Source organism: Diceros bicornis, chromosome 20 (genome assembly GCF_020826845.1).
Source record: "Diceros bicornis minor isolate mBicDic1 chromosome 20, mDicBic1.mat.cur, whole genome shotgun sequence".
NCBI classification, from domain to species: Eukaryota; Metazoa; Chordata; class Mammalia; order Perissodactyla; family Rhinocerotidae; genus Diceros; species Diceros bicornis.
This window is the reverse complement of record NC_080759.1, coordinates 5,740,490-5,767,576: the sequence shown is the minus strand read 5'-3', so window position 1 is coordinate 5,767,576 and position 27,087 is coordinate 5,740,490. Positions and strand designations below refer to the sequence as shown.

General features: G+C 61.1%; 2 protein-coding genes across 13 annotated transcripts in view; both read right to left on the bottom strand.

Annotated features, from left to right (window-relative positions):
• Positions 1-2,555: 2,555 nt before the first annotated feature.
• Positions 2,556-9,356, bottom strand: ARRDC2 (arrestin domain containing 2). Of its 5 annotated transcripts, XM_058563733.1 has the most exons (9): positions 9,038-9,356; positions 6,153-6,443; positions 5,993-6,059; positions 5,630-5,777; positions 5,021-5,123; positions 4,681-4,937; positions 4,397-4,559; positions 3,974-4,131; positions 2,556-3,724 (listed from the first exon to the last, which is right to left on the bottom strand). In XM_058563733.1, exons 1-9 carry the CDS (start codon positions 9,294-9,296, stop codon positions 3,671-3,673), a joined length of 1,500 nt encoding a protein of 499 aa, XP_058419716.1. In that variant the 5' UTR covers positions 9,297-9,356; the 3' UTR covers positions 2,556-3,670. The 5 variants fall into 5 exon arrangements, with proteins under 5 accessions (XP_058419716.1, XP_058419714.1, XP_058419712.1 ...); XM_058563731.1 differs by lacking the exon at positions 6,153-6,443; XM_058563729.1 differs by lacking the exon at positions 9,038-9,356 and having other exon boundaries at positions 6,153-9,030.
• Positions 9,357-10,547: 1,191 nt separating this feature from the next.
• The window catches only part of KCNN1 (potassium calcium-activated channel subfamily N member 1), a 30,022-nt gene continuing 13,482 nt past the window's right edge, over positions 10,548-27,087 (bottom strand). For 4 of the 8 annotated variants that reach the window (XM_058563725.1, XM_058563722.1, XM_058563721.1 and 1 more), the window contains 6 exons: positions 25,464-25,882; positions 22,513-22,654; positions 19,468-19,578; positions 18,754-18,881; positions 14,199-14,268; positions 10,548-11,504 (listed from right to left, as the gene is read on the bottom strand). In XM_058563725.1, coding sequence (XP_058419708.1) covers positions 11,256-11,504; positions 14,199-14,268; positions 18,754-18,881; positions 19,468-19,578; positions 22,513-22,654; positions 25,464-25,882 — 1,119 coding nt within the window. In that variant the 3' untranslated portion in view covers positions 10,548-11,255. The other 4 variants (XM_058563723.1, XM_058563724.1, XM_058563727.1 and 1 more) reach the window with 4 other exon arrangements.

Sequence of the window (27,087 nt, the reverse complement as noted above, 5' to 3'; positions counted from 1 at the left end):
AGACTCAGAGACTGAGAGAGACACAGAGCTGGTGACCAAGAGAGACGGTGAGCAAGAGACAGAGACAGAGAGATAGTGAGAGAGACGGAGACGCAGAGATGGTGAACCCGAGACAGAGACAGGGGAGCCAGAGACAATGAGAGCCAGTGACAGAGAAACAGTGAGCAAAGGAGACAGTGCGAAAGCAGCACGGAGGGGCAGAGCTAGGGAGACAAAGATGGTGCAAGTCAGAGACTGGGAGAGACAGAGACAGTATCGAGAGTCAGAGACCTGGTGTTTGCCTCCCTGAACGGGTGACAGGTCTGATTCTAGGGGGTACAAATGCCAGGTGGCGACACTCCCACCCCATCAGAATCTCCGTCCACACCAGAGTAGCAGGGAAATCCTCTCCAGTCATTCAGTCAGTCAACAACCCCCCTCATGCCCGAGATGCGCTAAGGCCAGGGACACAGCCCTGACCCAGCCCCGCCCTCAAAGGCTCAGACAAACAAGTGAATATCTAAATAAGAATTTCAGAGGGTGATGAGGGCTATGAAGACAACAGGACAGGGGGATGGGAGAGGGAGTCATAGGGGGTGGCGACTCCAGCCAGGAGGTTGGGGTGTCCTTGAAAAGCTGAGGCTAGGGGATAAAGAGGAGCTGGTCATAGGGAAGAGCCTTCAGCAGAGGGAACCACATGTGCAAAGTCACTGAGGTGGGAACGAGCTTAGGGTGTCTGAGCAGCAGCCAGAGACGGAGGGGGAGCTGGCAGCGGACGGGGTGGGACGTCGTAGGGGCCCGGGGAGGGGTGGGATTTTATTTGAGGAGAATATTTGGCTCCCCTCCTCTGGGCCCTACGTGCCCCGCTGTGCTCAGGGAGTTCCCTGAGTTCTGGACTGCCGAGCCACGCCGTCCTGGCTGTCATTTCTCTGGGCCAGAAACTCAGCCGCTTTTTGGGATCAGGTTCCCTGTAGTTGCAGACGCAGGAGTCCTGGGGACACGGGTGGCCTGTCCCCCAAGCTCGCCAGGGAGAAACTTTGTGAACTTTCCCCACATCTGCTGTTGCAATACACATCTTAGACTCTTCCCAGTTTGGAAACGCAGATCTTACATCTCGAACACCCAGGGTCACAGGGAACTCACCCCCTCCTGAGGCTGCCAATTTGGGGTCTAGGTGACTGTGCCATGGGAACCTCTCCCCTTGCCCGGCCCCAGAGATCTCCACGTCTGGTGGGCTTCAAGCCTGAGGCCAGGTGAGCTGCCCAGAGCAGACACTGCTGGTCAGGGGGCACTGAGTGGACCCCAGGACCGGGAGCAGCTGAAAATCAGGGCCTAAACTCAGGCCAGGGAGGGGCGTGATTGAGCCTGTGGAGGGGAGGTGTCCCAGAGTCTCAAATGAGGAAACTGAGGCTCAGAAGCAAGTGATCCGCCCAGAGTCACACAGAGAGCAAAGCCTGAACTCAGATCTCCCAGTGTCCAGCCCCTGGGTCCCCCTGCCCCCATCCCTGCCCCTCGGCCCTGCCAATGTCCAGCCCGACTGTCAGCTAACCTTTACCGCCTTGGGCCGCCAGGCGGGCAGGCTGGGCCTTCAGACAAGGGGCCTAACTGGGCCCCGCCCCATGTGGGCGGGGCCTCGTGGTCTGGGGCAGAGCCTGAGCACGTGTCACGTGGCGGGGGGGGGGGGGCGTAGACACTAGAGGCCCAGGGGCGGTTCTGAGTGGCATTTCCGGACTGGGATCCTGGGCGAGCCACCTGCGGCTTCAGACGGGTGACAGCCCCACCCCCCGAGGGCTGCCTGAGAGCCCAGTGAGTATGCACACGAAGGGTCGGCACATGTCCACAGCTGCCCTCGGCACGATCGCGGGACGAGGAAGTGCCCCGGATGGCGGTCTGCACCGGACTGATGAACAGAGCGTGGTCCGGCCACACGGTGGAATATTACTGAGCCATAAACAGGATTGAAGCGGTGATTTGTGCCACGATGTGGATGAACCTGGAAAACCTCTTGCTGAGCCAGAGAAGCCAGACACAGATGGCCACACAGGGTGTGATCTTTTCATATGAAACGTCCAGAACAGGGAAATCCACAGAGACAGAAAGTGGATTAGCTGGAGGGGGATGCCTAGGAAGTCTCCTTTGGGGTGACAGAATGTTCTGGAACTAGACAGAGGTGATGGTTGCACAACACTGTGAATGTGCTAAACGCTACTGAATTGTATACTTGAGAATGGTGTGTTTTATGGTATATGAATTGTATCTCAATAAAAACAGCCTAGACTCAGATGGGCAGGATCCTCCTGCACTGGGACCCCTGCCCAGCCAAGCCCCCTCCTCTCTTTGCCGAGGGACAGGGTCTGTCTGCCCTCCACCTCCGTGCCCCAGCCTCTGACGCTGCACGGGAGGCGGGGGTGTGTAGGCCCTGGCTCCCACTGGAGCTGGGTCTCCCCTTCTGGACAACAGGCCCCTCAGCCCTCCACTGCCTGAACTTAATCCCCCGAGACCCTGACCTGGGACAGCGGTCAAGGCCGCCCCAGCTTCCTTGGCAGTTGAGAGGAAAGAAACAAACAGGCTCCTCGTCTTCTTCCACGTTTTTATTTTTAAAAAGTAATTGTACAAAAGAGATGGATTTAAGGCTCATCAGAAATGCCGAGTCCCAGGTGGGGCCCCGCCCCAGCCAGGCTGAGACTCTGCACTAGGGGCTTGCCCAGCGGCCCCTCACGCTGTCCCTCCAGGACACACTGGGTCTCGGGAGCACACGGGCCCTGCTGTCCCCTGCCGTGGGGGCTGTCCTCTAGTCCCTGGGGCCTACCCTAATGCTCTGCTGTCAGTCTTCAAATTCTTAATCATTCTTGAACAAGGGGCCCTGCGTTTCCATTTTGGAAGTTATGTAGCCGGGTCTGGCGTGTCCCACTCTGAACTTGGGTTTCCCGGGCCCTGACAATACCCAGGCGGCTCTCAGGTCCTGGGGCCCTCGGAGGCGACCCAGGCAGCCCCAGCCTGCGCCAGGAATCTGCTTGCAAATGCTGATGCCACTGCCCCTGCCACTCAGAGGCCCCACAGTCGTTCCCATGACCTGCTTCCCTGGATGCCTCATTCCTGGGCCCTCTCGCCTTCTGAACTTTGCAGCGGTGGCCTCAGCTGAGGCACTTGCCCTCTGAGCCCCAGTTCTAAAACAAAGGGGCCAGTTTCCAAACATCACTCAGCTCTGACCTTCTCCGACTTCTCCTCTCTCTTGCTTGCCTGCCTGCTGAGCTCTTATTCATATGCCAAAGCCTCAGCTAAAATGCCCTTTCCTCCAGGAAGCCTTCTCTACTCCCCCTTTGGACTCTTCCAGCTCCGGGAACCTCCCTCTGGTCCCACAAGACTGGAACTACTTATGTCTGGCTGTGTGTCTCCCAGACTGGAGGTTCCTGGGGGACCCCAGCCCTCTCCACAGGCTGGCACAGACAGGTAGTACAGTGTCTCGAATCCTGCACAAGGCATTTGATGCCTTATGAGGACCAGTGCAGGTAAGTTCCAGATTGGCTCTTCCTCTGTCCCATGTGACGTCAGTACAGCCCTGCTGGTTCTGAGACTCGGTTTCCCCAACTTCAGTGCAGTCATGCCGGTCTGCCCTTTTTCTAGTGACTCCCACATCCACGGCGGCCGGACGCACACGTGAACCTCACCCCTCGATGGATCTACCTGCCTATCAGCAGGTCACGCAGCGTGGCCTCATGGCCTGTGAGGGTGGGTTTGGATCCTCCTGAAGAGAAGAGTCCCATCAGTTCTCAGGGGGCCCGGTGGCTCAGAGCCTCCCACCCCGCCCCGCTCGTCCGAGACTCCCACGTTCAGCCCCAGAGGAAACACTCGACGCAGACGGGGTGCAGGGCGGCTGAGGGCCCTGAACGAATGGGCACGAATTCTGTTGACATTTAAAACTCCTCTGTGTCTCCTACCCCCGCTTGGCTCCAGGGCCTGGAAGGCATGGGGGCTCCTTGGACCCCCAGCTCACCTCAGAGTACAAGGGCGGCGGGCGGTACCGGAACTCCTGGAGATAGGCAAAGAACGGGCCTTCGAGGCTCGTGTCAGGGGCCTGCAGTTGTGGGACGGGGCTCTGCCCCACAGCTGCCACCTCCTCGTCTGCCACCACCTCCGAGTACTCGGGAGGGGCTGGAAGCGAGACAGGGTGGGTGAGGCTGGTGGAAGGAGGGCATCCCGGAATTGGGGGCAGTGGCCGGGAGGTGGCTTGTGCCCGTCCTGGGGCTGCTGGCGGGCTGTGTGCCCCCAGGCTGGGATTCTGGGAGCTCCGGGGCGAACGTGACCGTTATTGTGCACTTTTACGGAAGGGGGCATCGAGGCTGGCAGATGGAGAGTCAGCCCGGCACCACCTCTCTGCCCGCCCACCCTCTGCGGCCGGACCCGACGGGCAGCTCACCCTCAGGCCGCTCTGGCAGCGGCCCCAGCCCCCAGTCCAGCAGGAAGCTAGCGTAGCTGCCCACGCTGGACGAGCGGCTGCCGAAGGGGTGCAAGGGGATGGTGCCGATGACCAGCGGCAGCTCCAGGAGCAGCTTGGACGTGCCCGGGATGTCCACGTAGACCTGGGGGAACGAGCCATAAGGGAGGGGCCCGGGCAGCCTCGGCCACAGCCTCCTTCCGTAGAGGGGCCCTTCCCGTGTGGGGGACCGAGCAGACGCAGCCCCCGTGCGCAAGACGCCCCACCTTGAGACTGTAGTCCACGTGGAGCACGCGGCAGTGCAGGATGGAGGGGCCCACCGGGGGAATCCGCAGGGCCCGGCCCTGCCACAGCGCCCGCCGCCCGGGGCCCACGGGCTCGCCCGAGAGGCTGGCCACCACGGCCCGCTTCTGCTTGCGGGCGCCTCGGGCCACGAAGGTCTGTGTCTGCACCACGGCCGCCCGAGGCAGCACCGGGCGCGTGGAGCCATTGTCGATCTCCGCGAAGACGGCGATCACCTCGCCTGCGGGGCAGGGCAGCAGGCCTCAGTGCCCCGCCTGCAGCCCGGCACCGGCCAGGCCCCATCCAGCCCCTCCCGCCTGCTACCTGGGGTGTAGCCTTTTCTGTCGATCTTGGCCGAGAGGGAGACGAGGCCTCGGTTACTGTACCAGGATCGGGCCACCTTCTCCCGGGCACCTGCCTGAGGGGCCTGGTGGGGACACAAACACGTCACTCCGTGCAAACCATAGACCCTGCGGAGCTCCCGAGCCACCCCCCGCCGAGGGAGGACTCGGGGCAGGGACTAATTTCCTGGTTTCTTGGTAACAACCTAGGAACTATCTATAAAATGGATCCAGAATTACGACCCATCTCATTACACTGTAAATAAACAACCAGACACTTAGTGTGTAATTAGTGCTCAGTAAGCCATTATTATTGCAAGTCCTGGTTGTGCCCTATTTCACAGACAAGGCATCTAAGGCTCAGAAAGGGTGAGAAACTTGGCCAGAGCCACACAGCAAATTGGTGCAGCTGGGATTTGCACCTGGCTCCACTGGACTTCATAGGCATTCCCATGCCTGCCTCCCTCCCTGCCAGGGCCCAGCTGTGGCCCCCACTGTGTGAAGGGGTGAGCAGTGGTCCGGGTCACCCAGCAGCCAGACCCCTGCCTGCACTGCCCCATCCCACCTCCGGGGGCGGGGCACAGGCACTCACCAGCAGCGCAGGCGTGTTGATGTCCACAGGCTCGATAACAGTAAAGACCTTCCTTGCCCGGCGGGCAGGGACCCAGGGCCGGTGCAGGGTGGCCTTAATGCAATACCTGACACTGCCGTGTCTGCCCTCGAACGACGTGACCAGGGTCCTGGGGTGGAGGAATGGGTTTCAGGAGCGAGATACACAGCCGGGGGGGGGGGGGATGCCCATAGACTCGGGGGGATGAGACACACACAGACACTGTCCAGCCGGAGAGACAGTCTTGGGGCTCAGAGGTCCCCAGATCCCGAGCAGCGGAGTCCCAAACCTGGAAGGGGCTGCAGGTTTAGGGAGCGCCCACAACCCTGCACCCTAGCTACTTACGGGGGCAGCTGGAAGCTGAATGGGAACTCGTGGCGCCCAGGAGGCAGCGTCGTGGTCTCTCCGGTGTCTGCGGGTAGGAGCAAGAGGGGGCGGCTCAGTGGCTGCGCGGAGTTCCCGGAGCGCGCAGCACGTGCGCCTCGCGGGCGTCCTCAGCCCCTACCTGGCGCCAGCAGCGTGGCATGGTGGCTCACGACCTCCACGCGCTCACTGTAGCTCTGCGTGTACGCGGTGCTCGAGCCCGCGCTGCGCGACTCGGTCCAGTGCACGTGGGCGCGGCCCCGCGCGCGCAACTTCAGGGCGCCCACGCGCGCGGGGCCCACCAGCTCCAGCAGCACTCGGCCGGCCACGGACTGGCCGCCGCTGAAGACCGGCTCGGCGCCCGCGCTCGCGCCGTCCAGCTGCACCGCAAAAGCCTTCACTTTGTCGAACAGCATCCCGCCCAGAGGCGAACCTACGACGCGCAAACCTGGCCTCGAACCCGCGACGCGGCGGCGCGATGGGCGTACGCAACAGCCTCTGGACGCTAACCCTTCGTCGTGCGCAAGCGCATTCGCTGACCGGGCCTGAGACTCCTTGCGGCCCGCGCCGGCGCCGCCTTTATACGGCACGGCGGGGCGGGGCGAAACTCTGGCCACGCCCCCGGAAAGGAATACACCAATGGTGCGGCGAGGGGCGTGGCTCCGCCCAGGCGTGGAGCAAAACAACAAACTCGCGGGCTGGGAGTTGGCTGCCCTCAGCCGTCGTGGACCCTGGGGTGAAACAGGGCCAGAGCCGGTCTCCCGGGGATAAACAAGGGAAACTGGAGCCCGGCGGCAGGGCCAGGGCCTGAAGTCACCCAGCAAGACCATTCTGCCCCTCGGCTTAATCACCAACGAGCCGCCACTTGCAGGCGTGACTCGAGGCATGTTCAGCTCGAGCTGCAGGGGAACGGCCTGGCCTCAATCGGGGCCCTCAGAGCCTAGGACTACCCCTCTGTGCCTCAGTTTCCCCCTCTGTGCAATGGGCGAGAGAGGAGGAAGTGAGGGGGCCTCCCTCCACTAGGGCGCCTGCTGCCCCCCTCCTCTGATTCGGACCCCGCTCAGCTGGGTGACCCGGGGCTAGCGACAATCTCCTGGAGCCTAGGTCCACGTCTGTAGAGCCGGGAGATCAGGCCCGACCCCAGAGGGTTGTGCATGAATCACGGTGTAGCCCCAACTCAACCCCGCCCAGAGCCTCGCTCTGGCGTCTTCAATCCGCTCCCGACACGCTGCCCCTAGGTCGCGCCCCGGCGCTTTTGCCTAAGCTGTTCCTGCCACCCGACGTTCCCTTCCCTACTTCAGCTCTCTGGCAAGTTCTTAGTAGCCCCCTAGGCCTGGCCTTGTGCCCGCTCTGGGCACCCGCAGCCCCGGTCCCCTCATAGAGCCGACTGCAGGGAACACGCCAGGCACCCCCGGGGCCAGGGCTGCGGTGGGCCCTCGGGGCGGTACTGACCCCTCTCTGGGCCTCAGTTTCCCCAGAGAAGACCCGCACGGAAGGGTTTCTAGGGCTGGAGTTGCCTCCTCGCCGTCTGCGGGGCGCTGGCGCCCTCTGGTGGCAGCGGGATGCACTGCTGCTCGAACCCACCCTCTTCGCGGGCGGTCCCCTTTGAGTCTGGCTCAGGCGATGCTGGGACCCCGCTGAGGCCTTGGCACCCCGAGTGGGGGACGGCCACAACCTGACACCGTTACCTGCAGCCCGTGATAGGGGTCAGAGCAGGACCGAATGGAGGGGCAGAGACTATCGACTAACTGATCAGCCTGGGGGGGCTGACTGGAAGAGGTGGCTCTGGGACTGAAATAAGGGGCTGGGACCTTCTCCCAGGGCCAAGTAGAGCCTAGAGGGAGGGAAGGAGGCCATAAACCCAGGAAGAGATGGGGGATGAGGTGACCCTGGGGGATCAGCGCCTCCCTCAGTCCATTTCACAGATGGGTCCCCAGAGGTCTAGGGAGGTCACACGCCCGAGGTCACACAGCAGCTCTGCAAGCTTCTCGGGTCCAGTGTCTTAAGGAAGCCGCCTGTGGCTAGGACCAGGGGACTGCAGGGGGAGACCAGCCCCAGTTTCCCTTGAGCCGCAGGGGAAGGGAAGTGCCTCCGGGGCCCCTTCCTGCCCCGCCCTTCGCCGGCCCCGGCTCGGTTTCCACAGCGGTCAGGCAAGAGTCCCCGCACCTGGGGCGGTCGGGACCAGGCTGCCAGGCCGTAGGCAGAGCAACCGCTGTGTGCAGGCTGGAAAGGAGGGGGGCTGCAGGAGGCTGCGGGCGAGGGCGGGGTCTGAGCTGCCTTCTGCCTCTGCCCACTTTGCAGACGGGTAGAGCGGGGTCTGGCTCACCCGGGAAGAGGCAGCCAGGGCAGCCCAGAGAGGCTGACATCCTCTTCCGCCACACAGCAAGGTTTCTGTGGCCCCTGGTCTAATCCTGACTGGCCGCGTGGCCTGAGGGTGGGGGACCGAGGTCCGGAGCAGGTAGGGACACGACCAAGACCTAAGACTCCCAGCCTGACGTGCCCCATCCCACCTGCTCCGCCGGGAGGCATTCCGACCCTTCACCCGCAGACCCCGCCAGAACCCCTACCCCGGGGGAGAACTGGTTCTGCCAACACTGTGGGCTAACCGAGGGAGGGGCACTGGCGGAACGTGAGACGGGGGTTTCTGTGGGAATCTGGGTCTTCTGGGTCCCCAGGCCTGGGGCTAAAGGGGGATGGTGTGGTCCAAAGAAGAGGATCTCCCGGCTCCACCCAGGGATTCCCCGAGACTCCGGATAGGGGGTCCCCACAGCAGAGCTTCTAGGTCGAGGGCATCCCGACTCTGGAAGGGGTTCCCGGGAAAGAGAGCTTTGGAGGGGGATAGGTGGGAGGATGTGTGTTCCGGTGGGAGGGTCCAGACCCTGAAGAGGAGGTCCCCCCCTTCTTGAGAAGGATCACCAACCTCCCAGCCTCTAAGTAGAAAGGCTCCCGGCTCTGGAGAGGGGCGCCCAGACCTGGGGAGAGGGTCCCGGGGGATCCCGGTTGGGGAGTGAGGGGTGAGCGGCTCACCTCGGAGCAGCAGCTGCCGCCGCCGCAGGTACGTCTCGGCGGCCGCGAAGTCGCAGGACACCGCGTTGACACCCACGCTTCGGCCCTCGAGCCAGTGCGTTGCCGCCCCGCCGCGAGCCGCCACCTCGAGCGCTCGCACCCGCAGCGGCGCCGCCGCCTCCAGCAGCACCCGGCCGCACAGCCGCTCCCCGCCGCGGTACGCGCCGCCCGGGCCCCGCGCCAGCTCCAGCGCGAAGCTGCGCACGCCCCCCGGGCGCATGGCGCGGGCCTGCGCGCACGGCGGGAGGGCGCGCTCGCGGGGCGCACAGACCTCCCGGCTCTCAGCCCTCGTGCTCGAGCCCCGGGCGCCTCCGAGCTTGTCCCGGTCTCTGTGGACTCGTGCAGGCGCCGCCCGCCCCCGGCAGGCGCTAGTCGGCGAACTTCCTGGTCCTCCGCGCCCGCCCCGGTGACGCGCACCGGCCGCCGGGGAAGTCCCGCCCGCGTGCCCGCGCTGTTGACTTCACCACCCCCCAGCGCGGGGCCCGCCCTGTTTGGTAGGGTTGGCGCTGTTGAGTCAGAGGCGGGCGGGGGCGGATGTGGCCGACTCGCAGCGGAGGCGGCCACCAGGCTCTGTCTTGCCGTCGATCGTCCTCCACCCTGCACCTTTGGCCCCGGCGCCGCCCCAGCCTCCCCACTGGTCTCCCTGCCACCTCCTGGCACACACTGAGCTCAGGTCTTGCCTCTTGGCCCTTGCACTGGCTGTTCTGCTACTACAAACGCCCTTCCCCGGATTCGCTCTCCCACCCCATCCCACGCCCAAATGTCACCTCAGCATCGCCCAGTCATGCTCTGGCCTTGTTTCTGCATGGCCCTGGTGGCTGTGTTTGTGTCTGCCACGTTTACCGGGCCTCCTCCATCAGACTGAGTGCTCCCGAGCGTGGACACTGTGCTCTATTCTCCTCACCAGATCTTACAGATGAGGAAACTGAGGCCCCCAGAGGGGCAGCCACTGCCCAGAGGCCACGGGCAGTGGCGGAGTCAGGACTTGAACCCAGGTCTGACTGCAGCCCACCAGCAGCTCCCCAGACCCTTGTCTCTCGCGCCCAACCGATCACCCTAAGCCAGGTGGCCGTGGCCTTATCAGAGGCCACCAGGGCCTGGGTTCTCCGCTGGGCCCAGACTAACCTCCCCTGGAGCCAGGGCTCCCCTCCCCACCTGGGGCACGCACTGGCCAAGTGCCCGCTGCCCCTGCTTGACCCCAGCACCCCGAGCCAAAGGGCTGGAGGGACCGTCCCCTCCAGCCCACCCCAGGGGGGCCTCTCTAACCCCAGGATCACACCACACCCTCCCCTACTCATGACCCCCCCATGGGGAGCCCTCCACCAAGTCCTATGGGCCCCGGAGTTTGAATCCTGGCTCACTCCTCTAGCTCTGCAGCCCCAGACAGGTGGCTTCACTTCTCTGAGTCTCAGTTTCCTCATTCAGCCTGGCCAGGTTCTGGTGAAAAGTCAGTAATTTACATTACATTCCCTGTATACAGCAGGTGCTCAATACATGCCCAACAAAGACTGAATGGCCCTCCTCACTCACGTCACAGACTGCGACCATGGCCCCCCTGGAGCCGGGCTCACAGTGGCTGCTCCAGCAAAGGTAACCGGCCAGAGGGCAGGACGTCCTGATTATCCGCTGCCTCCTGTGGGCCAGGGCTGGGGCTCGTGCCCTGAAGGCTCCCTCTATTGGGGCCAGGTGGCACTGGCACAGATGTCCTCAGGGAGGTGTCTCGGACTGAGCTCAGGCGGGGAGACGGCCAGGCTAGGATGGTGATGGGGACGGGCTCTCCTTGACCCCCACATCCCTCGAGTGTCCACCTCCACGTGGTGACCATGAGTGTCCTCCAGCCACGCACAACAGGCAGCAACTGGGTGGGTCCTGCTTTATTCAGCACTGACAAGGACCCCCCTCTCGGCTGCTCCATGCCCACTGGGGGCCTGGAGAGAGTCGGGGGGCCCGGGGACCAGAGGAGGCTCCGGGCTCCCCAGCCCCATCTGAGGAAGTGGCCAGCGGCCAGCCCTGCCCTCGCCTGGACAGTCCCGGTGGGCCGCGCCCGGGGCCACTCAGCCCAACTCAGCTGCGGCTCCTTGAACTTCAGGAGGCGCCGCTCCACAGGGCTCCCTGGACGGCACGGAGGCAGCGGCCACACGATGGCCAAGATTGAGGGGTCTGCTGGCGGGCAGGGCTGTCACCCACAGTCCCAGGGGGCCACGGGAGGCCCCCTGCGTGGGGGGCTCTGGGCTGCCTGGCCTGGGGGGCCGGGCCCGGGGGGCAGGGGAGGTGGAGGCGGGCGTACGGCTCGGGCGACGAGGCCCGGCAGGGCCTGCAGGGAGGCGCTCAGAGCGTCCAGGCGGCTCTCGAGGGCAGCCAGGCGGGCCTCAAGCTCCTCGTGCTGGGCGTGCAGCTCGGACATGAGGTCGCACATGACGTTCTGCGTCTGCCGGAGACAGAGGGTGGGAGAGAGGAGAGTGAGAGAGGGAGGGACCGAGACGGGTGCCACGGGGACCAAGTGAGGGGTGACTGAGGACACGAGCCCTGCAGTTCTCTCGCCGGACTCCCAGGAAGAGTGGGCACAGGTGAGGGAGAGAGGGTCTTTAACACCGGGCTCAGGGCCAGCAGCCCAGGGGAGGCTGAGGGACGTCCCGGGTGGGGGGACGTGGCCGGAGCTGCCCCAGGGGGATGGACTGGCCACGTGGGACATGAAGCAAAAGGTGGTCTTGGGTGCTGCCTTCCCCGGGAAAACCAAGGCCCGGGGACTTGGAAGAGGTTCCAGCCGGTGGTGCTCCAGGCTGGGGGTGTGGCTGGGGGGAGGAGGCTCAGGTGTGAACTGCCCCCTGCACCCCACATTAGACTGGGGAGGGGACATGGATCTGGGGAGAGGTGACCACCCAAGGATCTGAGCCAGTCACAGACTGGGGAACACGACAGCCACAACAATTCCTGCTACAGCAGGCAGCGGGCTGTCCCCACCACCTCAGCTGCACCCCACAACCCAGAAAGCAGGGCCGGTTCTGCTACAGGCCAGGTGGGACCCGGCGGCGAAAGGGGAGGCCGGCCACAGGGACAGACCCCGGTGCAGACGCCACTCTCGCCACCAGGCGGTGCTAGAACACCGTCCCGCGTCTCTCACCCCAGCGGCGGGGGGGTGGGGGGGGCAGCCACTCGGCGGATCGCAGCCCACCTCCCTCCTCGAACCGGAGGATGGACGGAGCAGCTCGGGGCTGAGGTGCGGGCAGACCCCCACCCCTCGCTCCGCCGAAGGAGACAGGATGAGGCGCCTGCCACAGCTCCTCCCTGCTGCGCCCCACGCGCAGGCTCTCCTTCCAGCCTCCGCGCCTTTGCCTCCGCCCTGCCCCCGCCCGGGCCTCCGTTACTGGCAGGCCGACCCCGCCCCTCAGGGTGGGCAAACACCTCGGGGCCCCTCCTAGGGCCACTGACCCTGATCCCACCTGCCTATGGGGCCACCGTCCTCAGGGCCACATCTGGAGGCATTCAGCCCTCTGATGGTTCTTTTTGGCCTTCTCTGAAGTTTAAAAACTTTTTTATTAGAATGTATATTTTATTTTTGTTAGAGAAAATTAAATCAGCAACCTTGGAAAGGAAAGCATTAAAATTTAACATTGGAAAATGTTTTAACTTTGTTAAATTTTAAAAATTAGAAACCCATATAATGCAATCCAATTACAGACTTACTTCAAGAAGCCTTTAAGTGTATTTTGAGAGTATACCACCGTGGTTACGAGGTTTAAATAACTTTTAAAAATTCAAAAAATTCCATTAGGAGGGAAGTGTGATATGGGTAACCGAAATTAGAATACCTAGGATCCGAGTTTTTCAAAGGCGTTTTATATGTACTCATAGCTATCATCTCCTATGACCGTGAATTCGTTGGCCACGGATTCCTATGTGCGCTTTCCCCTGCCAGCTGAAGGCTTTTCAGGGTGTTGAGTGGTTTTTTCTTCTGTAATGCTCCCTTCCAAATTACATTTATGTAGTTCATATTAAATTATACTGCATTCTCTTGATAATGATGAAGAGGGTAAGTCCAGAATGCCCGGGGCATAAGCAGTAGACCAGAGCAGGACCTAACATTTCCCAAAGATGATATTCAACAAGCCCAGCCTGATGAACCAACCAGGGGGTGGGCCCGCAAGACGAGCGCGCAGGAGCTGGGTCTGATGCGGCCGGGCGCACGGGGCAGGAGGGAGCTCGGAAGAGTGTGACAGACATTCTGAGAGCCTGCCCAAGTCAGGTCTGCCAGCACGTCTTCTAACGGAGGGATAAACAGCGGAAAGAGGGGAGGACCTGATAGCAAAGACAACAAGTAGACCTATTTATAACAAACTGACCCTACAGAACTTTTTTTTGTGTGTGAGGAAGATCAGCTGTGAGCTAACATCTGCCAATCCTCCTCTTTTTGCTGAGGAAGACTGGCCCTGGGCTAACATCCATGCCCATCTTCCTCCACTTTATATGGGACGCCGCCACAGCACGGCTTAGCCAAGCGGTGCGTCGGTGCGCACTGGGATCCGAACCCGGGCCGCCAGCAGCGGAGCGTGCGTGCTTAACCGCTACGCCACGGGGCCGGGCCCCTACAGAACTCTTGAAATCGACTTTCATGTCCTGAAAGATGTTTAATTGCCATATAAATAAGCTTTCTGCTGATGCTATAATTTGAATTTATATCCATAGCAAAAGAATTTTGTTTTTCTCTTAAATTTCAGAGCTTGTGTGTAGATATATCTAAATACAAAAGTACCACTTCACTAACTTAGCCCACTAATTATAGATTCTCATTAAAGCTATTTAATTAGGTACTAATTTTTTAAAAAATAAAATAGCTGCCAACGTTACAGTAGATTTCACACACAGATGTGGATCCCCAGTGTTTCTCTCCCAATCAGAGCCTCTGGTCACAGTGGACCCCTGCAGGTGTCCCCTGGTGGCTCACCCCTGCCTGCCCTGCACCCCCTGCCTGTCACCCACCTGCCCTGTGGGCACAGTGCTATCCCTCCCCTGGTGGAAGCTGGGCCCTGTCCTTTGCTGAACGTCCCCCATCCTCCTCCAGGGGCCTGACCAGCCCCTGCCAGCCCGGGGAGCCACCACCCTTGCCCCGCCCCGCCCTGCTCACCTTGGCCAGGTCGGCGAGCGTGTTGGCCTGGTTGTTCAGCTTCCCTTGTTCAATCTTCACACTCCGGAGCCTGGGGGACGGGGGGCGGGCGGGGTTGGCTGGAGGTTGCAGGAGGGGGTCCTCTATGCACCCACCCCCTGGGGTTGCTCTGTGGACATGCAGCTGGGGATGAGGCGGGAGCTGGGTGGGGTCCTTGCAGCCCATTCCCTCCCGGCGCATGGGGGCAGCGAGACCACCACCCCCAGTGCCCACCAGCCGGCCGTGTCCACACGGCATGACTCAGGATGTCCCAGGACCGGAGCCTCCAGGCCCAGGTGAGGTCTCTGCCAACCCCCTGGGCACAGACACGCCCTGGCCGCCTCCTGGGCTGGGGTGGGGCTCCTTGAGCTGCGCGGGTGTGCCCCTGCCCCAGGACCACCATGCACCCTGACCCCCAGGAAGAGACTTACTTCTGAGCTCTGGCAGGACCCAGCGGAGCAGAGAGAAACCACAAGGCAACTGTCATCTCAGCACAGCCGCGCGGGCTGGCCCTGCCGCCTCCCACGTGCGCCACCCCGGAGCCAGGCAGGCAGGCCGGCCGGGGGGCTGCTGCCCTTGCCCCGGGAAGGGGCCCAGCCTCCGAGGGGGTGGTGCCGGCTCCTCCCTCCAGCAGCGCCCGCCCGGCAAAGGCAGCTGCCCTTGCCCTGCAGTCCCGCTCCACGTGAGCCGGCCGGCCCGGCCCCAGACGCGGCCCTCACTCTGGAAAACTCTGCCCGCGCCGGTTCCCGAGGGCGAGGCCAAGGCCGAGGCGCAAAGCCGCTGCCTAGAACCCTGCGGCAGATTTGAACCGCACCAGCCCCTCAGCCTCCGAGGCCTCGGGCCCCCAGACAGCTGCCCACAGAGGGGGTGGGGGTTGGCTAGTGTGTCCCCCACTCCTCTCCATCCCTCCCGGAGCTACACCAGCCCAGGGAGGCCGTCTCCGCAGGACTCGCCTCACTCGCCCAAACCCCAAGACGCTGCCCGGCCCGAGAGGGCCAGCCCGCGTCGGCAGGGACACGGGTACGGACGGCCCAGCCTGGGAGGCCTGGGGTGCCCTGGAGAGGAAGCAGGGGTGTGCCGAGCGGCCCTGCATGCCTTCTCCTGGGGAAGTCGCTCTTGGCTGCTCTGGAACTGCCCTGTTACGGGTGGCATGGTGTTCCCCAAAAAGATACGTCCAAGCCCTAACTCTGGTACCTCACAATGCGGCCTTATTTGGAAATAGGGTCTTTGCAGATCTAACCAGGCGAAGACGAGGTCAGTGGGGGCTCTAATCCACTGACGGGCGTCCTTATGAGAAGGCGGGAACGTGGACAGCCGCACACAGGGGGAGGACGATGTGCAGCCGTGGAGAGGAGGCCGTGTGAAGATGGGGGACTGAAGCGAGGCGTCTACGGGCCGGAACGCCTGAGCCGCCGGAAGCCAGGCAGAGGCCTGGGCAGAACCCCGGCCCCGAGCACCTTCCGAGGGACAAGGACACTGCTGACAGCTTGGGTTTGGACTTCCGCCTCTAGCACTGTGAGACAGATTCTGTTGTTTTAAACCACGTAGTTTGTGGTCCTTTGCTAGAGCAACCCTAGGAAATGCAGACACTCCCCCAACCCATGCTGTGCTCCTGGATCCGTTCTCTCTGCCACCATTTCTTCCTTTTCACTGGTGTTCATAGGATGCTCCCATCATGGGGACTCTCTCCAGCTCAAGACCGTGCCATGGCTCCCTCGTGCCTGCAGTCTCCCTGGCACGATGCGCATTCCCGCCTCCCCACCTTTGCCCAGGCTGTGGACACTCCTTGGTATGCCTGCCCACTCAGCTTCCTACCCAAATCCTATCCACCCTTCAGGCCCTAGTTCAAACTTGCCTGATTTCAGCAGAGTCACTTTTTTGAGGGTGGTAGTGCAGGGGAACCTAAGGGTGAGGGAGACAGTCCTGCTCCAGAACAAAGGGACGGGTAACTCACAGAGCAGGTGCATTCTCCCCAGACCTGGCTCTCCTTCAGTTCTCACCCCCCCACTTCCCCCAAAGAACCTTCTGGAACATCCCTTGGAGCAAGGTCCAGGGCAGGGCCATGTCTGTGTCCCCCATGCCTGGGACACCAGCTGGTGCAAGAAATGCTTGTGGAATGACCGAATGAATATGTTGAGGGTGGTGACAGCAACCAGGGCAGTTCCTGGTTTTAGAAAATACTGTGTGACAGGCAGGCACAAGCGAGTCATCTGGTCACTCAGTCGTGTTTGCCCCACGTCCTCCTCCTACAGAAGATGCATTACCGTCACCCCCACTTTACAGATGAGACAATGAAGCTTAGACCAGCACAGTCACTTGCCCACTTAGGTGGCAGAGATCAACCTGGGACCCAGTGTTCAGCTAACAACTGCGGAAGGGTCAAAAGGAGGGTTCCTCAAGGGCCTTGGGGTCTCATGAGGACGAGGACTAACACCTGGGCACAGAGAAGTCGAGTGAGTGGGGCACCAGCCCCTCTCCCTGCTTGTTAAGTGACAGTGAAGCAGAGGCAGGGAGCAGGGGTTGGGGGGTCCCTGCGATACCAAGCCCCTGCTCTGTGCAGGGACTGTGCCGGGCATTTCTGCACATCATCCCACTTGGGCCTCCCCACAGTCCTGTGAAGTAGGGACTGTTAGCGTTAGAAATCAGCCCAATTCTAACAGTTAACACAGTAAACATAAATGGACTAAACTGCCTAGTTAGAAGACAAGGATGGTACAGTAAACACAATAAATGTAAATGGACTAAACTTTAGCTAAAAGACAAGGATGTAAGGGGCACAAGGAAACTTTTGGGGTGATGAATCTGTTCATTATCTTAACTGTGGTGATAGTTTCATGGGTGTGTCCATATCTGATCAATTTGTACACTTTAAATAGGTGCAGTTGACTGTATGTCAATAAAGCTTTTTCTCAAAGAGGCAAAAATGATTAAACAAGATTAAAAAATTAAAGTCCAGTTGGTTGAGCTTCCTGTCCCATGGCCTGGTCTCTCCATGGTCACACTCATTTACCCTCTGGTGCCCCAGGCGCCAGGGTTCCCCAGACACATGCTGGGGTCTCCTGCCAGCCCACCGCCCTGCTCCACTGCTCACACTGGGGTTCTCTGTGCTGCCTCCACCTCTGTTCCCACGGCTGACACAGCTGCCTTCCTGCTAGTCAGACCCTAACACCATTTGCCTCGCTCTCTGACTCATCGGCCCCTGAGTCTGGCCTGGGGGTTCTTGGGGCAGGGATCCATCTGACTCGTGTAGGGCGCCCAGTTGTGAATGGGGTTGCCCAGGATGTGAGAGTTGGGAAGCTATGGGCTCATTCTGAAAAGTGCCTTAAAACATGTTTTTACTATTTTAAATTGGGTACCACGCGACTCAACTGTAATTTATATTTGAGTGCCCCACTCCAGAGAATTTGGAGCTATTTAAATTCTAGGCAGGGTGCTGCCCATATGGCTGCCGAGCATTTGAAATGTGGCTAGTCTGCGTAAAACAGGCTAGACGTGTGACATAGACAGTGAACTTTGAGGATTGAGTACAAAACCTTTCTAAAATATCTCATTGATGATGTTTACATTACTCACATAAATGATGATTACTACCCACGTAAAATGATGATATTTGGGATATATTAGATTAAATATATTAAAATTTATTTCACTTGTTTCTTTTCACTTTTTTTAAATGTGGCTACTAGAAAATTTAAAATCATATATGTGGCTCACATGGTATTTCCAGTGGACAGCAATGGACATATCATGGTCTACAGGCCAAAGCTGGACAGCGGCCTGTGTTGGAAAATAAAGTCTCACTGGAGCACAGTCACACCCATTCATCTTTGCTGCCTTCCCACTACAACAGTAGGGTTGAATGGTTGTGACAGAGACCTTCTGGCCCACAAAACCTAAAATATTTAATATCTGGCTGTTTATAGAAAAAGTTTGCCAACTCTGGCTGCACACTGGACTCACCTGAGGAACTTAAACCTGAGTTTAGCTGCATCTCAGACTCTACTGTAACTGGTGTTGGGTGTGGCCTGTGGGATTTTTAAAAGCCCCCTAGGTGAATCCAATGAGTAGCCAAGGATGAGAACCACTTGATTAAATAATTCTCAGAACAATGGGACAACAGAGGAAATTAAGTAATTTCTAATTACCCCACATGATCACATGATCGGGCCTTAAATTTAATTCTGAGCTTCCTGGCAGCCAAAGCAAAAAGGGGAAATTGCTTCCAAGTCCAAGGGGTAAAGTCATTTTGGCTATTCCAGAGAATAAAATATGCTTCCTGCCACTTACGTTGGCTGGTTTGCATGACTTATCAGAGGTCCTGAATGAGTGCTGTGCCCATCACCTGCCTCCCTCTGACCATCCCACCATCCCACCCTGCACAGAAGCTGTAGGCCCCAAGTGACCACCTAGCATGGGAGTGGCAATGACAAGGCCACGCTGAGATGCCTGGCCGGGCCTACGGCCTCCTCCTGGGGGCCATGGCTGCCTTTGTGCCAGGGGGACACAGCAACTTGAGTGGGAAAGGTGCTGGACTTACTGATGGATGGCTTGGAGGAACTTACGCTGGTGTTTACGAACCCGGGCGTGGTCTGGCTTCTTCACTAGCCTGGTGTGTTTGTAGATAAGCCACGTCTCCCTGAGAACGTTAGCAGCAGCATTTTTTACCTGGGGCCAGAGAAAGAACAGTTTCTCAGGATAGGTGCAAAACTACGGAAGGCTCTGGAAACCTCTAGAAACTCCTGGAAACGCCCATCTGGGGTCCCGAGACTCTAAGGCAGGACCATGTTTGCACATCCACATCTGTGCCGTGTGTGTTCATGTGTGTGTGCGTGGATGAGTGCCTAACACACTTACATCACTCACCGTTGGCCAGGCCCCTTCTACATACTTTGCAAATGTTAACTCAGTGAACCTACATATCCCAGTATCTTCCTCATTTTATACATGGGGAAACTGAGGCACAGAGAGGTCAACCTGCCAGGGTCAGACAGCTTGTAAGTTGCACCTGGCTGCCAGGCCACAGAACCTCTGCCTCACGCTGCGTGGCCCACAGCTGGGCTGTGGCTGGGCAGAGATGGACACCTGTGGCCATCACCATGTCCCTGTGCATGGCTCACGGATGGCTGCGTGGGCAGCAGAGCCCAGCAGTCTTGGCACGCACAGGGCAGTGCAGTGACCTGTGGGGAAGGGGGGAGGGTCTGCCCTTGCCGACCAGGAGGGTAGGTGGCCATGGTGGGGCCGGCATCCTTACCCGCTTGGTGAGCTGAGTGTCCATCATGAAGTTGTGCACGTGCTTCTCCGCCTTGGTGAGCTCCAGCTTCCGGGCCACCACGGCCACCACGAGCGCCGTGCAGCCGGCCCCCTGTGTGGGGCGGAGGGGGCACGTCAGCATCCCACCTAACGGAGGTCCCAGGCCGTGGGCAGGACACCCTCCCTCCTCCAGAAAGCCTGCCCTGATTCCACCCTTGCCCTTGCCCTCCAAGTCTGCAGTGTTGGCACACACCACCCCTCCGGGTTCACTGGCTCCTGAGCCCATCGAACATCTGGGGAGCACGTCCCACAGATTAGTCCATTCAATCCCCAACAACCCTGGAAGGTAGGACAACTCTTATCTCCATTGGGCAGAGGGGGAAACTGAGGCTTGGAGATAAAAAAGGTACAAGACACGGGCAGGATCTGCAGGCACAGGCGGGGCTGACGACCATGGAGGTGGGAGAGTTTGAAAACACTCCCATCGAGGCTTCAGCGACTAGGTGTTGGGGACAAAGACTCAGCCGACGTGTGGCCGAGCAGTAACAGGCGTCAGCAGGCAGGGTCAGAGAGAGGCGAGAGCAGCGCGGGGCACTACAGGAGGGAGGAGGCAAAGTGTGGGTGCCAGGAGGTGGGGAGCGTGGGGGGCTCCCCATGGAGGCTCCCCGCTAGATGCACCGCCCTCCCCAGGATGCTGCACATGCAGCCAGACCCTGGCCAGGGAAGGTCACAGAGGACTTGTTTGTCCCCTTGGTTGCTGCTGCGAGACAGAGAGGGCAAGAGGAGGACTCGAGGGGAGCGGAGGGCTGAGAAGTGGGGTGGGAGGCAGCGAAAGCAACACAGGAGGAGGAAGGGAAGAGAGAAGTTTTGCCGCCAAGAAGCGGGGGCCAGGGAGCCTAGGACACCAGGAGGCGTCACCAGCCCCAGGAGGGGTGGGAACCAGGGGCAGGGGCAGGTGAGGGGTGGTGGAGATGGCTCCCCGCATGCGCTGGAGGCTCACCCCGGCCCTCACCCGCCAGCTGCTGCCCTCTCCCACGGCTGCTGTGCACAGGATGGAAGGAGCCAGAGGCCCAGGCTCGGCCCCTGCGGGTGGGGCGCCTGAGCAGCAGTTCCATTTTTCTCAAGGACAGAAGGAAACATTTATGGGGAGGGCTGGGCAAGGGCTGGGGACTCCACCAGACTGCTCTGGGTGGGTCTGGATGCCAACATGCCAAGCCTGGGTGGGGTGCGCACAAAGTCGCTCCCCAAGGAAACCCTGTCACAGGTTCCCAGGCAGGACAAGGGTCTTGGGGGGTCCTGGGAGCCCCTTCTCAGGATAAGCCCTATCAACCAGGACAAGGAAACGTGGGAAAACTCCACGTGGAATACTACACAGCAAGGAAAAAGAACAGCTGCCGGCTCCACACAACAGCACGGATGCCGTGTTGAGCAAAACACACTGGGCTTGAAGGAGACCACGCTGGGATGCCCTGAAGTTCAAAAACGGGTAAGCGCGTGGCTGGTGAAACACACTGGCGGGGGGGGGTGGTGTGTCCATGGGGTAGTGACCAAGAGGGTACACACTTGGGAAGGATGGAGGAGGAAAGCTAACAGAAGAGCTAGACATGGACCCCGGCGTGAACACGGGTGTGTGTGCTGGAGCCGAGGGCAGGGAGTGAGCTGCAGGCTAGACATGGAAGAATTTTCCGGAAGGAGCCAAGTCCCAGAGGAGGGAACACGGCTTTTCTGTTTCCTTGTGGGTTTTCTGGGTTTGACTTCGTCTTACCTGCAGGCTTCTCTTGGTTCGTTTGTAAAGTTCCTCTGCTGGGGGCAGGGGTGTTGGGGGGTTTGCCCAATCTTTAGTTTCTTCCCTTCCTCTCTCTTGTGCATTCACATAAGTAAATATGCGTGATGCCATTTATCTAAGAGAGGGGCCCTGTCTGTTTGGACCTGAGAAGGGAGCCCCGGGGGAGCCAGAGGACATGGACCCCCAGCTTGCGTCCAAACAGGAGCAGACTAGAGGTGAAGAAGGGACAGAGCCGCGGCTTCAGGAGACAGTGACAACCAGGGACAGTCTACATGCAGCCAAGGGGGCAGGGCTGAGCCACCGCGAGATGCCCCCGCACTCTGCAGGAGGAAGGAATCGGTGGGAAGGTGTCATATTTTTCAAAAACAAATGCTTCCCTTTGTGCTGAGGAGAGGCCACCCTCCAGGGAGCGGCCTGGCCTGGGCCCTGGGGAGGGAGCAGGCTGGATCCTTTCGCCCGTCGGTGTTCACTGATTTTTCACAAATATGCGTGTTATTAATTGGGGGGTGGGGAGAGTTCCCACCATGCATCGAACTCATAATCCAAAACACGGAAAAGCATTTGTGGAGGAGATGAAAGAAGCCTGGAGAGAAAGAAGGTTCTGGAAGGTGGGGATGGGCAGGGAACTTGATGATCCAATCAGGCAAAAGAGAAGGCACCAGATGTCAAAGGTCGCCCACACCCACAGACGGACTCAAGAAGTCTTTGGGGGAGCTGGGGGACTGCCTGAGCCCACCAAGTCACATCATAGGGGCTCAGCAGGGTCCCAGGACACCCCGACAGTCAGGCCAGGGTGGGGAATCGTGTTGCGAAGGCACGGCTCAAAGGAGGCTGACGGGGTGTCCGGGGCATTCACGGTTCTGGGCATTTCACAGAAATGAATGGACTCAGTCCTTACAACAAGCAGAGGAAGCAGGCCGTGGTTGCCGCCGGGGAAACAGGCACAGAAGCTCCAAGCCCTCACTTTGGACCCAAGGGCTGCGAATTAAGTGGACCGAGAATAGAGGGGTGACAGCGACACTCTGTTCAGAGTGGACCACAGCATCTGCCCTGGCAGGCACAGCAGGTGCTGCACATCTGGGCTGAAAAAGCTGAGAGGAGACAGCCCCAGATGCCTGCGGGTGCGGATTCCACAACACATGGGAGAAGGAGCAGGGCGATGGAGGGGCGGGCTGACACAAGGAGGAAGCCTGACCTGGTACAGCTTGCCATGGGGTGAGCTCCCCATCGCGGGAGGTGTGCGAGGGCCCTCACCCTTACCATGATGCCGGTGAGCAGGCACACGCCCTTCCCACAGTAGGTGTGGGGCACCATGTCACCGTAGCCGATGGAGAGGAAGGTGATGGAGATGAGCCACATGGCCCCCAGGAAGTTGCTGGTCACTTCCTGTCTGTCGTGGTACCTGGGGAAGCGAGAGGGCCCGGTCAGTCCACGCTGCTCCCTCTGCCTTCATCACACCCCCTGGGGCAGCGCCAGGACACCAGGGCCCCGGGTCCACCCAGCTGCGTGGGGGCCTCGACCTCGGGGAGCTGATCCCTCTGAGGGGTCACAGTGACAGAGGCGCCACTGCGGGGAGGGAGGGGATCAGGGCCCAGGCAGCCCCGTATGCTCCTAAGGGCACCACAGGACAGGAGCACCCGCACCCTCCTCCCCAGCATCCCTTCCAGCCCTCTCCCTTCACCGAACCCCCAAGCAGCTGCCCATGACACCTGGCCTCCCCGGCCCCGGTTACAGGGCAGAGAGAGACCCAGGTGAGGGTGCAGCCACTGTGTCCACTTGTTGCACACAGTCCCCCTCCCCAAAACAGACACATAGACAGACGCCAACACGGGTGGACATGGGCGCCAGAAGCGGCAGGGAGTGGAGGTGAGGATTTAGGTCAGACATCAGGAAGAACTTCCCCCGCTAGCAGGCCCAGAGGAGGGAGGAGGACTATGCGGGGAGGCAGGAAGCTGGAGAGTCATGCCCCAGGACTCAGGAAAAGAAGGAAAGGCAAAGGACAGAGGGTAGCCCCCGTCCCCCCAACTCTGGGCCTGAGGGTCTTCTGGGTCTGGAGGGAGGGGCAGCTCGCTTGGCCCCGGGGAAAGGCCTGGGGCTCAACTTCTGGTATCCAGGGGGACAGACCCCAAGGCCTCACAAAGGACATGATTTTGTCCTGGTCACACACGACACAAATGAGCGGCCTCCGCCTGTGGTCAGCCCCGCCGGGGCGGAGGGCCGGCTCTCCGGGTCTGGGCCCCGAGGCTCTGCTCCAGCCCTCTCCCACCTGCTCGGCCCCTGTAGCCCGGAGGGGCCGGAGCCCTTTCCCACTGGCTCCCTCCATCCCAGGCCTCAGGCCACCTGATCTCCATGGGTGGAAACCTCCCCGGGTGGGGGTGCAAGGTTAGAGATCAACTGAGGTGGCACAGTGGGGGGGGTCCCCCGGCCGGGGCAGGGCTGTTCCAGGCAGATGGGGCTGGAGTCAGAGGCTCGAGAGGGGACGGAGACGGAGACACCAAAAGACAGCGGGAGAGATGCAGGCCTCCCCAGCAGGTCTGACGTTTGGGGTCCCCGCCCACAGCGGGTCGGACACCGTCCCAGGCCCCTCCAGCCTGCTTGCTGAGGAGCACAGGGACTGAACCCCCTCTTTCACCCAGGCACCTGAGTCCCACATTGCCCAGGCCTCCACCTCTTGGGAGACCAGCACCCCACTCCCAGGAGGCAGGAAGACGGGCCTCTAGCAGCTGGCGGGGAGCCCCAGGCCCGGCGGGAGCTCTGGAGGGTGTGGGAGGACCACCCAGGACCTGGGAGTGGGGGCATGCAGGAGGCGGGGCGGGGGGGAGCGAGGCAGGCGAGGGGGCATCAAGCAGAGGCCGGGGCTCGGAATTTAGGATTGGCTGCCCCCTGGCCCTGCCCCGTCCCCCCTCACCAGGACCCCTGCAATGACTCAGGGATGCCTGACGAGGGCACCTCTCTCCCACTCCCTAGACCCCATCCTGACCTGCCCGACGGGGTGGGGAGGGGCTGTGGGAACTGGTGTGGGGTGTATCAGGGGTCCAAGGAGACCCCGTGTGACCCCAGGACGGTAAGCCTTATGACAGGAAGAGCTGGGCCCTCACCCACCCCCCATGAGCCTCACGTCAGGCCGAGGCAAGGGCCGTGGACGTGGGGCTTGAAGGGGTGAGGCCTAGGGTCTGGGGGGTGCAGGTCCAGCCCAGGGAACCCCCCAGGACACCCAGTCCCAGCACCAGCCACCACAGACCCCTCCAGGGCCTTCCCCAGCTAGGCACAAGGCAGGGGAGGTGCCCCAGGACAAGGCACCCGGCGCCCCAAGAGGCCCAGTGGGGCCACTCCCTCTCTAGGAACCCCCTGGGGTCTCTGAAGCCGAGCAGGAGTCGGACCCTTGGGAAAACCCCTTTGCCCCTAGAGCCTCAGTTTCCTCATCTGTAAGCTGGGCTGACAGCCCGCCACCTTCCAGGGCACTTCAGGGCAAACCCCGTGCTGGGTGCCCACAGCTGGGTCAGTTGTCACTCAGCCTAGACCCACTGGACTCTCGGAGGAGACGCCCAAGCTGAGCCCTTTGTCCCCCGACCTGGGAGACAAGGACCCCGAGGCTGCAGCCCTGGGCCTGACCCCCGCAGCCTGGCGGCCCCTCCCCCTCGCAGCAGCTAATCTTAAATTCCTGGCGGTGGTGGCGGGCGGGCAGGACGGCAGCTCTGCGCACACAGCACATAGCTCGGCCGGCCGAGGGGAGGACTCACATGTTTTCCCTACAGTCCGTCGGGGTGGGCAGAGGGGAGAAGGAGAGCAGGTTAAATTGTGGGGGAGACAGGCAGGTGGGGGGGCCCTGTTCCTGCTGCCTCCACCACCCTGGGCCGGAGGTCAGAGGTGGAGGTCAGGGGTCAGCTGCCTGCAGTAGGGGCGGGGGGAGAAGCCTAAGACCCCCTGGGGCAGGGGGAGGGGAAAGGGCTGGTCCCTCAGAGGGGTGTGGGTCGGGGTGGGCTGGGGACACAAAGCTGGAGCCCCAGGATGAAGGGGCTGCATGTGAGGGACCGTCCCTGAGGCCAGGAACAGAGGGAGGGGGTTATCGCAGGGGCTGGGGGTCAGGGGATGGAAGCGATGGCCGGGGGAGCCTGGGTCACTGAAGTTGTGGGTGGGCATGGGGTCACTGGGGTCGGGGGTCAGGTGACGGGGCCTGGGTTTGGGGCTCCCGGTGGGGGTGGGGGGCGCACCTCTCACAGACCCGCACGGTCCAGGCGGCGATGATCCAGGAGGAGATGCTGAAGACGAGCAGCACAGTGCCCGGGCAGATGGTCATGAGCGTCTTCATGACGAAGCGCGTGTTGAAGGTGATCTTGTTGAGGGCGCCGATGCTGCGGCTGGAGGCGTCCGTGAAGATCTTGCTGTGCAGCAGCATGACGCGGCCCAGCAGGTAGAGGCGCAGGAACATGGGCACGGACAGCAGCACGTCCACGTCGGCCTCGGCCGCCGACGGCGCGTACGTGAAGGCCAGGCGCGTGGTCCACGTGAAGCGGTAGTGGCCGGGCACCGGGTGGATGGCGCACACAGCCAGCTCCAGCGAGATGAGGAGGACGCGCTCACACGTCATGGCGATGCGCCAGTCGTCTGCCCCGTTGTCCACCATGAACAGCTGCGGAGGATGGCCGTGGGTCTCGGACACATGCCCAGGCCCCCTCGAGACCCCGGCCGACCCGTGGGCTCGGCCTCCAGGACAAACATGGCCTGTAGGGGACGCTCCCTAGCTCTCGGGGCTGGCCACGACTCAAACCAAACGTGTGACGGGCACTCCCCAAAACTTAGAGTTACCAACAACGCTGCCACCCTGCTCCCGGGCGTGTAGGTAAGAGAAATAAACATGGGAGTCGGAACAAACCCTCGTGCACGACAGTCACAGCAGCACTGCTCACAATCGCCAAAGTGGAAGCCACCCAGCTGTCCCTCAGCGGACGAAGGACCAACAGTGCGGCCAGCACACCGGGCTGGTACTCCGCCCTGACCTGTGCTACAACGGGCACGGACCTCGAAAACGCCATACTAGTGAAGGAGGCAGCACAAAAGGCCACCACCCAGGGCCCAGAAGGGGAGCCCCGAGCCAAAGAGGGCCCTCCTCGAGCCTTCCAATCCAACAGAATGTGCCCTGCCAGCTCTGAGACTCGCTGAGGACCCGCGCCTCCCTCCTTCCTGCGGAGCTCTCCCTTCTGGAATGGGAATGTCCATCCCAGGCCTGTCCCATCACTGTCTTTTGGAGGAACACGACCCATCTGGTTCACAGGTGGAGAGGAGTTTGCCTCCGGCTCACCCAAATCTGCCTTACATGACACCGAAACGAGACTCTGGACTTGAGTGGAGGCAGGATGGGGACGGCTTTGGGGCTGTCAGCATGAGGTGACTGCATCTTGCATGGGAGAAGGACATGAACGTGGGGACGGGCCAGAGGGTGCAGTGTCACGGACTCAACTGTGACCCTCAAAATCCCCGTGTGGAAGCCCTAACCCCCCAATGAGGCTGTATTTGGAGGCAGGGCCTTTAAAGAGGTGACTAAGGTTAAATGAGGTTGTAAGGGGGGCCCCTGATCCAAGAGGACTGGCGTCCTCATAAGCAGAGGAAGAGACACAAGGCACGCGCAGGCACGGAGGAAAGGCCACGTGAGGGCTCCGCGCAACAGCGTGTCTGCGCCGCAAGCCACTCAGTTGGGGCGCTTCGTCAAGGCAGCCCCACCAGAGCTTCAGTCTTCGCTCCTCTCTGGCTGAACAACAGTCCACCGTGTGGACAGACCACACTGCACTGATTCGACAGCAGTTCACGGACACCTTGGCTGTCGCGCCTCTTGGTGGT